Source organism: Balaenoptera ricei, chromosome 11 (genome assembly GCF_028023285.1).
Source record: "Balaenoptera ricei isolate mBalRic1 chromosome 11, mBalRic1.hap2, whole genome shotgun sequence".
NCBI lineage: Eukaryota > Metazoa > Chordata > Mammalia > Artiodactyla > Balaenopteridae > Balaenoptera > Balaenoptera ricei.
The window spans coordinates 33,971,080-33,983,109 of record NC_082649.1 but is presented as its reverse complement, the minus strand read 5'-3'; the positions used below and the strand labels follow the sequence as shown (position 1 = coordinate 33,983,109).

The following is a 12,030-nucleotide window of genomic DNA, read 5'->3' as shown; positions in this document are numbered from 1 at the left end:
AGTGGAGCTGAGGGTGGCAGGACCCTCACACCCAGTATACCTGCTTGGCTTTGGGGCTCCACAGGGGACCCAAAGGAGCTGCAGCTGCTTGTCCTCCCCCAACCTGGCTTGGACCCCTTCCCAGACCCCACTACCTTTTCACACTTTGGCTTGTTCTCAAGGCCATGGGGTTTCCTCAGTGAAACGAGGGGGTTTGACAGGTCCGTCTCTGCCTTCACACCAATCCCTCACCCACTCCACCTTTTTACAAACAGTTTCCCCGTCGTGGACCCGACGTCTGGAAAGGTGTTGTCTACCAAGTAAAGGGTGTGGATGAAGACTGCATCCTCTTCTTATTTAATCAGAGATGTTCATAACCACCAGTCAGAAGCTGTTGGCCGACGCCATTCCAGCCACAGGCTAAGGGTCATGCAGACCAGTCTCAGATACACAAACACTTTCTGGTGGCTTGCTGAAATTCTGGAGGTAGCCTCTGTGCCTGCTTGAACCAAACCTGCAGGGCCCGCAGGCAGACAGCTTGAAAAGCACAATTAAGCTGAGACATCGGCCCCACCCACCCCTGCCAGGGGAGCCGGCAGCTGCCCGCTCCTGGCTCTGTGGCACCCTCCTGTGGGCAGAACCTCCCCCCAACTCACTCCCCAGTGCTGCCCCATGGGCTGGCTGTCCAGACCCTGCTTCCCCAGCTGCAGGTGGTGGCCAGGCTGAAGGAACCTCGGGGCAGGAAGCCTGCAGGCAGGTGCAGGGGGGATACCATGGTCTTGAGGGGCTGCTTGAGGAAGCAGGAGGGCAGCTCTCCACTCCACTGAGTCAGTCCCCAGGGTGAAGGGGGAGAACAGATGGGGGTAGGAGAGAGTCCTCAATGATCTGAAGGATGGCCTTGGGATTTCCACACCCCCATGCCTCCCCCATCAGGTATCTCCCAGCCAGAGTCCAGGACCTGCCCCAGGAGGGGCTGAAAGGGAGGTTCCCAGGCTGTGGGCAGGTGCCGGCAGCAGGGTGGCACCTGGAACTGGAAGGAGGTGCCAGCACCTGGGCTGGCTCCAACTCACAAGGTCATCCACGGCTCCATCTGACCTTGAGATTAATCCCCAGCCCAGCCGTCATCAGCACCCACACACCCGGCCCCCTTTCCTTCTCTCCCGCACACATTAATTGTTCCAACGTTGATTCAATCTCCCATTCTGCAAGGAGGAAATTGCCCACTTAGCCATTTTCATCCTGGGATTTTTCTTTTTTTTAATTAGGCCCCTTTGGCCTCATAGGGCCCCATGAGGGGGAAGCCACTTTGGTTTTTGCCTGAAGAGACTGTGGGAAGTCAAGGGAGAACCAGGGAAACCCCCAGAGACCCTCTCCTCCCTCCCCCCAAGACACCCAGGGCTCAAAAAGCTCCCCCTTCACCCCTCTCTGCCCCAAGCCCGTTTCCCCATCCTGGGCGAGGTCATAAAGCCCCAGGATCTTGGAGCAGAGGCCCCAGGAACTATTGTGCAGTGAGGGAGCTTTAGCCCAGAGAGAGAAAAAGGTTAGTGGGGGCCTGGCTGCCTGATGGTGCCGGAGCAGAACCCACGCCCTGGGCACCACCCAGCATCCACCCAAACTCCCAGGTGGGAGTGCTCCCACCTCCTCCCAAACTGGTTTACATGGTCTCTCTTTCCCCAAACCCATAGAAGGATGCAGCCCCTCATTTCCTAGGGAGTCTGTCCTGCTAGAGACACTAAGTCAGAGGGCAGAGGGCCTTGTCCGCACAGATCAGGCAGCCGACCTATGGAGGGGAAAGAACTGGGGGTGGGGACAGGAGAAACATGCCCCCCATCCCCGGCCAGGGGTAGCCTGGACCCACAGTGCCCAAGAGCAGCAGTTAGGAGCAGTAGACTTGGACAAGCAACGGGGTCTCCCACATCACCCGGGTCAGTGGTCTCAGGCCACAGCTGGAGGTGTGAGACCAGCAGGGCTGCGGCGCCACCTTGTGGCCGCGAGGAGGGACAAGGCCCCCCGCAGCTCCCGAGCCTCCTAAGTAAGGCGAGATCTCCAGCTTCCCATGGGGCAGGGCTGGGGAGTTGGGGGAAACTAGGTGATGGACTCAGTCCCTCCTGTCTGTATCCCCCTTCCCTGATCCCCATGGGGGCATTTGAACTCTGAATCCAGAAAGGAGCCCACCGGGTTGAATCCTCCCATCTCTGTTGTCCCCAGACCCCCCTCCAAAGAGACAGGACAAACAGGTACAAAGCACAGTGTTTACTAAAGGCACAAAGTGGGGAGCCTGGAGGGGAGCTGCTCTTCCAGCAGTGACCCCACTCTAACTTGAACCCAGCGCCTCCTCTTCTGGCCACCCCCGCCCTCACACCACTTGATGGAGAGCTGTTAGCACCAAAGGGGGGTGGGGGGAGTGCCAGGCTGGAGGACGGGCTTGTTGCCATCAGAGTCCAGAAAGGCAGGCCTGGGCACCCCCTGGACCAGTCACTGCCTCCAAGAAGGAACTTCTGGACCCCTGGTTCCAACGAGTCCTCCTTCATCGGTGGGGGGACCAGGCTCAGAAGGTAGGACCTCGTCTTACCTCCAGCACACCCTGTATCCTCCCTCGCCCTCATGATTTCACCTCCGGGAGCCGGGCTGAAGGCCTATTCCTGCCCAGCCCCATCAAGAGGGCTGCCCCTGGGTGGGGGGCTTCCGACCCCACGGACTGCCAAGGGCACTAAGCCCAAACAGGGGGCCGACAGGGCGGAGTGAGGCAGGGCAGGGGCTACTTCACACACAAGTACAGGCTGGAGGGTGGGAGGGAGGTGGCCCTGGCTCTCCCACCCCCCAGGCCCACCCCCGTGGCCCAGGTCACAGCACGTCGCCCTCCTCCATGCTGAAGCTGCTCCTGCGGCTGCTGGCTTTGGAGGCCTCGGGGGACATGGTGGAGAAGAGGGGGTCGGAGGCCAGTGGTAGCAGTGAGTCGTCCAGGAGCATGAGGTCCAGATCCTTCTTGGACAGGTTGGGGAACGGGGAGCCATGCTCTGGCCCCAGAGGTTCGGGGTAGCCTGGGGGCCCTTCGTTGCCCCCGCCCCCAAAGCTCAGGCTGTGGCTGAAGTCCAGGTGGTGGAATGGGGACGGTGGCTGGGCTGGCTGGGCTGGCGGGGGCAGCTGGGCCTGGGGGGGCAGAGCCGGCAGTGGCTCAGGGTCGGGGACCTCGGCCCCCAACAGCAGGGCCTCCCTCGGACCCTCCTCGCTGGGTAGCTCCTGCTTCACCACCTGCTGGGCCAGCTCGGCCATGTTCATGCCCGAGGGCGAGGTGGTGGGGAGGCCGTGCACCCGAGCCTGCATCTCCAGCTCCTGCAGGTGCGGCAGACAGAGGCTGGAGGTGCACACCCGTGGGCACCCGTTGCCCGCCCCCCACCTCCGCTGCAGCCCTTGCCCCTCCTTTTGTGGCACCCAAGACCACAAAATGTCTCAGCTGGGAGGAAGCATAGGGCAGCTCTAGAGTCTAGACCAGTGTTTTTTCAAACTACAAGTCGCAACTCATGAGTGGGTTGGGAAACCACTACAGTGAGCCTTGACCAGCTCTCTATTTTTTTAATTGAAATAGATTTGCCTAGACTAGACTAGACGAGAAACTATCAGAATGCACTGCATCTATTAAGGATGAGGGTTCTTTCATGAAACTTTGATTTTTCACTTTGAGTATGGCTATGTGTGCTGGATTGTAATGTGAATTGTATTATCTACCATAAGAAATAGAAGAATTTTAAGCTGTAGTCCAGCTGCCCTTTGTATAGATGACCAGCCTCAGGTCCAAAGAGGACAAGAGGCCTTCAACACAGAGCCAGGACTAGGCAGCTCTAGGTGGTAGGATGGACTCTCCCAAGCCTTTATTCTTTCTCTTGTCCCCTGTGGTGATTCTTAGCATTACCCACCATAAAGTCCCAGCTCTCTGCCTCCCACAGGGGTAGGTTTGCCCTTTCCTGCCCCCTTGACGTTAGGTATAGGCATGTGCTTGCATTGATGGAGGAAATGTGAGCAGAAGGGACAAGTGTCACCCTAAGGGTGACACATGGCTTTAAGAGCCAGCTCTAGATGTGCCTGTCCGTCAGCTTGGGTCCCAGAATGAGGGTCTCACGAAACAGGCCCTCCAGCTGACATCTGTTGCTTAAAGCTGCTGGGGATTGTTTGTTACCAAACTATAACATCCTGACTGATACGTCCTCCCTCCTCATGGGCATCATCCCCATGTCTCCAACTTCAGAAGTATAAGCACTGCCCCTGGGGTCAGGACTCAGGCCAGGGGTCAGGAGTCCGAGCTACCCAAGAAGTCCAAGTTCAGGGGCCAGACCTGGATGCGGAGCCAGAGCTGCTTGTTGGTCATCTCCAGGCGCCGAGAGTGGTTCTCCAGCTCCCGGGACTTCTGCAGGTCCTTCTGCATCCTCCGGATGTAATCAACAGAGGCCTTGAGGATGGTGCCCTTGTTCCAGCGCACATCCCTGCAGGCCAGGCAGAATCAGAGGTGCATGCTCAGAGGAGGGGTCAAGTATTTGCCAGGAGCTTAGTGGGTGGAAGTAAAACCCTGTTCGGAGCTTATGTCGCCTCTCCCAACTTTGCCCCAAATCCCAGATCCAGCCAACCCCTACTTATGAAGGAAGCTGATCTCCATCTGCACAGAACGGGCCTTCCCAGGTAACTATGGTGCCACCACCCACGTCCCTAATCCCAGGAACCAAGCAATTCGGAGCAGCCTCCTTCCCCAGGCCTCCCATTCCTGCCACCAACACCCACACCCACACCCATCCTTGACTCTCACTACTCCTGTCCCTGGACCACCTCTGCACCAGTCCTGTGGCCTCGCCAAACTTTCCCAGCATGACTCCAGCATGACTCCTCCTTCAGGAAGTACCCCTGACCCCACCCTCACTTCTGGGACATCTGCTCCTCTGTCTTGAGCCTTCCTTATTTGGGGGAGGGAGGAATCTTCTTTTCCCAAATAGATGATAAGATCTTTAAGGCAGTAACCAAGGGATTCTCTTCCCATCCCTTCCCCCTGGCAACCAGCAGTTAATACCTGTGAGCTGCTGCCCTCCCTTCCCTTCCTCCAGGAAACCCACTCACAAGTCGTTGGCCTTGGGGATCAGCATTCCCAGCTCCTTGATGCGGTCGTTGATGTTGAACCTCCGCCTCCTTTCAACTAAAAGTAACACATTCCAGGAGGGGTCATTAGGGGGATGAGGACCCCACCTGGGACGAAGGGTCCAGCCCAAGCAGGGATGCCTTAGTCCTTCTGGGAAGTAATGGGTGACCAACCAAATGGGATTTCTATGGGGGTGAGGGTGTGGGGGGCAGGTCGGACACAGCTAAGGGGGTCAGGCTGCAGCGGGCGAAGCTGCCTGGGGAAGGCTCTCTCTCTCTCCACTGCCCAGAACTCCTTCCAGACTCCACGCCCTAAAGAAAACAATCTGATAAACTCATTCCCTCTGAAGTGCTGGGAATTTCATGAATACCTCTTCCCTGGAGCTCCTCTCCCACCCCTTCCTAGAAAGGGCTGACGGGAAGAGGGCTGTGCTGAACCCAGTCACACCAATGCCAGGATTTTAAGGCCTTGGGTAGGGAATCCTTCCTAGAAGCTGTGCAGGACAGAGAGTGGCTTTTGAGCCAGCCCAGGTGAGGGGAGGAAGAGGGGCTGGGGAGACTCACTGAGGTTGTGATTGTCTTTCTTCTGTCGCTCCTTGGCCAGGGCCCGGCTCTCAGCATCTGGAGAACAGGAGAGGAGAGAGGAGCTGGGAGAGGAAGGGAAGTGGCAGGACTCGGGAGCTGGGGCGCAGGGAAGCAGCGGGCTGGTACCTGTAAGCTCTCGCTTCTGGGTCAGGTCGGCTGGGCAGGAGCTGCTGGTGACGCCCACCAGGGAGGTGGTGACCTGGGGGTCTCCACTGTACACATTTAGGTGACTGCTGGACAGGGGCAGCTGCAGGGTGAGGTGGGGAAGGGTACCCGATGAGCAGCCCCCTGTCTTCGGGGGGCTCTCCCCAGGGCCCATCGTCCCAGGATTCCCCGGGACACTGGGGGAGGCTGCGCTGGGGTCACCCAGGGCAGAGTCCAGAGCTGAATAAGAGGCAGCCCCTGCCCTCAAGGAGCAACCAGCCAGCGCTGGGAAGCAGCTGGAGAGAGAGGAGATAGTGGGTGAGAGGATTTCCCCCAGGGCCTTTGGAAGCCAAGGGGAGGGGCACCTAATCTATTCTGGAGTTTCTGGAAGGTTTTCAGAGGGCGTGGTGAGGAAGGGCACTATGGGCAGGGGGACGGCTGAGCGGGGAAGCGGCCAGGACAGAGCATGAGGTCACAAGCACCTCAAGCTGAAGGAGTGCAGTGGTGGCGGGGGAGTGGGGGGAGATCCTGCCGGACGCTGGAGGGCAGGTTCCACTTGCAGAGCCCCTGGGACTTGGTGATGAGCGGCCATTGGGGGTTTAAACGGGCCCCACAGGGACAGGTTTGAGTTCTGGAAAGATCTTCCCAGTTCCTGCCACACATTCACACAGAGCAAATCACAGGCCCAGAGGTACCTGCAGGGTACCCTGGCCCCCACTAAAGGGGCCAGACGCTGTGCCCTCCTCTCTGCCCTCCCAGCCCCCGATGCCCCTGCTGGCAGCAGGCTTCCGACCCACTGGCCCCGGCCAACTCCTGATGAGCCCCTGGGCACTGTCACCAGGCAGCAGGGATTGAGGACTGACGCCTTGACTTCCCTCAGCAGCATGGGCTGGGGCCCAAGGGGCAGGCGTGAGCAGCTAAGGTTCAGGGATCTCCAAAAAAAAGGGAAGGGAACACCTGCAATTCCACCTGCTCAGTGTAAGTACCTGTCCCCCCTTGTGCAGAGCTAGCCCCCAATTTCTTGCCTTATCTAATTTTCCCACCAGCCCGTGGGTAGAAGGCATCATCCCCAGGGGCTCAGAACAGTTAAGGGACTTCCCAGAGTCACAGCCAAAGCCAGAATCGAGGCCTCTGGATTCCAAGCCTGACCCCTTCCCACCTGCCCTGTCACCTCTGCCCAGGCAGCCCAGAGAGCATTAACGCTGCCAGGAGGCTGCTGGAGGGAGGGAACCGAACCAGCCTGAAATCACCTGCCCCTCGGAGTGAGGGACACAGGCCTGTGCTTTCTGGGTCCTGGGCTTGGTAGAAGAGGGGGCCCCACATCTCAGAGAAACTCATCAGCTCCAGGCCTTCCTGGGGCCACACTGCTCCCTCAGTACCAGTGCCTCCTGCCCCACCCCCGACCCAGGAAGCCCTCCCCAGCCCCTCTCCCCCCACAAGCCCCACCATGCGCGCAGGCTGAGGTGCACCCTCTGGATTCACAGCTCTGCCGGACCCTGGGCCCTCGTCACATGATTTGATGGAGGTGACTCTCATCTCTGTAGGAGACATTCTAGTTCTCTCCAGGCTCACAGCCGCTGCAGGGCCACTGCCCCTCCCTCTGACACACCCGCCCCGCCCTGGCCAGCAATACCGTGTTGGGAATCTGAGTTTCTGGATTGATGAAGCCCAGGACATCGTCCAGACACATAATGTTGTCGATGACATCAAACTGAAAGGGAAAAAATAGTCCATATTGGGGGGTGCCTACTCGGAGAAAGGCAGGGGAAAAGGGGCACTGGGACAGCCACTGACCTGAAGGGACCTTGGCGCCCACCTCACCCCATCTGCTCATCTGGGGGGATGGAAACAGACCCAGAGAGGGGATGAGCTGCCCAGGGCCCCCAGGCCCCAAGGCCCAGGCCAGGGCTCTGCCCAAGGAGCCAAGCTGCGCAGGGAGGTGGCTGTATATACCCTCTGTCAGGACATGGCTTTGCAGGAGTGCTGGACATTCCTGTAGGAGTCTCCTGTGTCCCCCTAGCAGAGGTTTCCAAAGTAGGGATGCTTCTCCTGGGAGACTGGGGCTCCCCGAGGGCGGGGCCGTGTCTCCCCTCAGACCCGGGCTCCCCGAGGGCGGGGCCGTGTCTCCCCTCAGACCGGGGCTCCCTGAGGGCAGTATCTTGCCTCTGCCATTAGACCAGGAGTCCCAGGAGCGCAGCACGTGGCCCCAGCTCCGCTGGTGGCAGGCACCGGCCAGCTCCTCACTCACCTCCCGCTCAGGGTTGGAGCCGATGTGCAGCATGGCCATGGGGCTGTTGGGAGCACTGTTGCCGGCTGAGGACGACAACACGTGTCCGGCCCGCAGGCCCGGGGAGGCGGCTGGCAGGGGCTTTGGGGAGCCCTGAGCAGGGCTGATGTGGGCAGCAAACTTGTTCCCGTAGGTCTCAGACAGGTACTCCCGCACCTTCTGGTCCCGGGACTGCTGCAGGTGGTAGGAGGTGGGGTTCTCCAGGTAGGACTGCACCTGGAGGGGGGAGGAGGTAAAGGGCTCAGGGCGGGGGCTCCGAGGACCGGGGCGAAGGGTCAGGGTGGAGCAGGCCTTACCTTCAGCACCTCCCCGGGCACAGGCGGCGGAGACTGGAAGTGGACGGGGGTGTTGATGGCGGGGGTGGGCGGCGCGCCCAGCTGCTGCTGCTGCTGCTGCTGCTGCATGTAATGCATGACGGCCTGCTGCTGCATGCGCTCCCGCTGCTCCTCCTGCTGCGCCTGCTCCCGCATGAGCTGCATGCGGAGCCCGATGCGTGACGCCATGCTGGCTGCTGGCTCCCTGCGGACGGGAGGGGGCAGTGCTGTGAGGCACGGTCCCCGTCAACGTGCATGGGGTCCTGGGACTTTCCTGGCGGCCCAGTGGCTAGGACTCTGTGCTTCCACTGCAGGGGGCCCGGGTTCCATCCCTGGTCAGGGAATTAAGATCCCGCAAGCCACGCCGTGCAGCCCAAAACAAACAAAAAACAAAACAAAGTGCACGGGGTCTTGGGGAAGGGGCCAAGACAAGGGCAACCACATTTTACAGGAGAGGGGGAGAGATTTGCCCCAGGTCACCAGGCAAGTGGGTGACAGAGACTTAAACCCAAGTCTGCTGGTTCTTGGGCCAGAGATGGAGACTCCCTCCAGGTCAGCCTCCCAGACTTGAAGTCAACCTTGACTCCTTTCTCTCATGCCACCTGGTGAGCCTCCAGATCTGACCTCAAATACATCCTCCTCTGCCACTGCCTCGCTGCCACCAGTGTGAGCCCAGCCTCTGCTATGACTTACCTGGCTTCCTGAAGGCGCCTCCTAACGTCAGACTCCCTCCTGCTTGCCCCATGACATTCTACTTGCAACTCAGTAATTAGAGGGGTCCTGTTAAAACCAAAGTTAGATCCTGTCCCTCTTTCGGCTCAGAACTCTCCATGGCTCCTGTTTCACTCAGTGTAAAAGCCAAAGTCCTTACCATAAAAAGCCCTCTATGATCTGTCCCCACCTCATGGTCCCTGTGACCCTATTATCTCCTACTCTCCTCCTTGTTCCATCTGCTCCAGCCACACCCAATCCCTCAGACATACCAGGCACGTTTCCTACCTCAGGGCCTTTGCACCTGCGCTTCCCTCTGCCTGAGGTGCCCATCCCCCAGACACCACCATGGCTCATTCCTTCACCTCCACCACTCAAGTGGGTCACCTCCTTACAGAGACCTTCCATGACTACCCTAGTTAAAACTGCAAACCCCCCACCAGCTCCTCCCCCCATGACTTTATGCTCCTTCCCTGTTTTGTTTCTCCATGTCACTTATCACCATCTTAAATATTACACATTTTTGCTTACTTATTTCAATTCATTCTCTATCTCTTTCTCAACAGGAATGCAAACTCCCCTGAGGGCAGGCATTTTGTCTGTCTTGTTCACTGCTGTGCCTCAGGCCTCTATGAACATGTGCAGGAATGGTTACTATTTATGAACCAGCATTGGCCATACAGCAGCGAGCCAGCTGCAGTCCCTGAGCTCCTGGCATCTACAGTCCAGTAAATGAGAAAGGCAAGTCCTCAGGCCATTGTAACCCTGCGCAGGGAGGGCCACTGCAGGGCACCTGGTCCTCCCAGGGCCCAGGGAGAGCTTTCCACCACCCAGCACATCAGCCCTGATCTTTGAAGGGTCTCAGGAGGACAGGGGACTAAGGCCTATTTGGGAAGGGGGCAGGACAGGACAGAATGAGTCTTGCAGCTGGTTGCACTCTGTCCCTAGCTCACTGAGTGACCCCGGGCATATCCTTCCCCCTCTCTGAGTCTTCATCTCCCCATCCACAAGATGAAAACCTTGGACTGGGTGATTTCTAAGGTGCTTCCCAGCTGGGATGGGCTGAGACTCTCTGAGAGGTGCAGGGGCCCTGGGGGTGCCCAGATGCCATAAGGTCCTGACAGGGGCTGGAGGGTCCCCTCTCAGCGATATTGCAAAAGGCAGTACAACTTTGTAGCTGAGCAAGTGCTACAAACAGGGCTTGAATCTCAGTTCTGCCACTTCTTTGCTGTGTGACCTTGGGCAAGTCACTTAACTTCTCTGAGCCTCAGTTCCCTTACCTGTAAAGAGTTTCAGAAGATTGGTGAGAGCGTTAAATGAAAATATTGTGTCTTCAACAGTGTGCAGCACTTGGTAGGCTGAGTGGGTGAGTGATGGATCAGCACAAGATTGGAGGGTCAGCTACAGCGTAGACCAGAGGCCAGAGCTGTGCCCCAAGGTCCTAAGGATGAGACCAGACCTCTGGGGGTGGCAAAGGAAAGCAGCACAGGCTGACATGTTCTGCCTAATGCCAGACATCAGACTAAGTCAGCATTAGCGGAAGGTACTGGCATATATTCAGTGAAAATCACCGGATCATGGAAATAATAATAATTTGCAAGTATCTGAGCATTTACTGTGTGCTGGGCACTGTTCCAAGCACTTTAACCTCAAACAGCCCCATCTGGTAGCTTTGGTTATTATTCTCCTTCTACAGATAAGGAGAAACAGAAGCACAGGGAGGTTAGGTCTCGGGCAGCGGGGACAGTGCTGGGACCCAATCCCACATTCTGGCTCCCTGGCTCATGGTGGGTGAGGGTAAAGGGTCTTCAAACCATCATGTCTCCATGTAGAGCTGGGAAGGCGTTTGTCCCAGGTTGCATGTCTGGTTGATCCAGGGCCGCCCAAGCCACCTGACCCCCAAGCCAGGGCTCCTTCTAATCACCCTGCATCCCGCCCTACAAAGTAGAGCAGCACTACCCATCTCGAGGGCTGAGTACTCAGTGGCCCTAACCTTACCTCCCTTCCTCCCTCCTCTGCCCCAATAGGCCGGGAATTTGTGACGAGGCTGCCTCAGCCCCAGGGGTCTCTCTGCCCCGCTCCCTGCAGGACAGCTCCCAAGGAGAAAGGAGCAGACGCACCCGTTCCCCCCCTCCTCTGTCCTGCAGCAGGGACACATCTGCAGCCTCCACCTCTGTCCTGTGCTCCTACAGAGGGGTAGCCTGTCTTTGCCCCCCCTCCCACAACTGCAGCCCTGCAGACCGCACAGGCTCTGACCCCAGCCCAGCTCACTCCCCTCGCAGCTGCACCCCCTGCCCGCTCACAAATGCAGTGAGCCCCTCCCCCTCAGGAACAATCTAACTTCAGTTGGCCCATGGGGGCGGGGGTGGGGTGAGGGTGCAGACATCGAGCCTGGCAGTGCCAGCCGGCACGGGGAGGACTGAGGGAGAACGAGCCCCTTGTTTCTCTCACAAAGGGCTGGGCGCCCATCCTGGGCTGGGCGAGAACATGGGCTCTGCCCGCCCAGCCTCTCACTGCCTGCGCCAGCCTCAGTTTGCTCATTTGTAAAATGGACGCAGGAATCCCTGTCCCACCACCCCGCCGGGGTCTGTGAGAGCCTCCTGGGGGAGGATATTGAATTATGAACCTCAGCTGTCTGTGTATCAGAGAGTGTCAGAAGCCTTAGCCTGTCCCTGGTCCTCTGACAGAAGGTGACTCTCCATCCCCAACCCTGTTGTCAAAGTTTTCACCCCCCTCGCAGAGCTGCTGCTACCCGCAGAGTCCCAGCCCCCTGCCCTGGCTCCCAGCCTGGGTTGCTCTAAGCGTGGCCAGGTGGGATGGGTGTGGGGTTAAGGGCGGGAGTTCAGGGGTGAGGGGATCCGAGGGCGGATGGGGGGGTCCAAGAGAGACCCT

At 58.7% G+C, this 12,030-nt stretch overlaps 1 protein-coding gene across 3 annotated transcripts in view; it reads right to left on the bottom strand.

The window, feature by feature from the left end:
• Positions 1-2,217: 2,217 nt before the first annotated feature.
• TFEB (transcription factor EB) overlaps positions 2,218-12,030 on the bottom strand; it is a 47,439-nt gene continuing 37,626 nt past the window's right edge. For 2 of the 3 annotated variants that reach the window (XM_059938724.1, XM_059938722.1), the window contains exons 2-9: positions 8,410-8,632; positions 8,075-8,329; positions 7,460-7,537; positions 5,809-5,929; positions 5,662-5,718; positions 5,080-5,155; positions 4,310-4,457; positions 2,218-3,312 (exon numbers count right to left, since the gene is read on the bottom strand). In XM_059938724.1, coding sequence (XP_059794707.1) covers positions 2,824-3,312; positions 4,310-4,457; positions 5,080-5,155; positions 5,662-5,718; positions 5,809-5,929; positions 7,460-7,537; positions 8,075-8,329; positions 8,410-8,616 — 1,431 coding nt within the window. In that variant the 5' untranslated portion in view covers positions 8,617-8,632 and the 3' untranslated portion in view covers positions 2,218-2,823. Of the gene's footprint in view, positions 3,313-4,309; positions 4,458-5,079; positions 5,156-5,661; positions 5,719-5,808; positions 5,930-7,459; positions 7,538-8,074; positions 8,330-8,409; positions 8,633-9,120; positions 9,208-12,030 lie in introns of all 3 variants that reach the window. The other variant, XM_059938725.1, reaches the window with a different exon arrangement.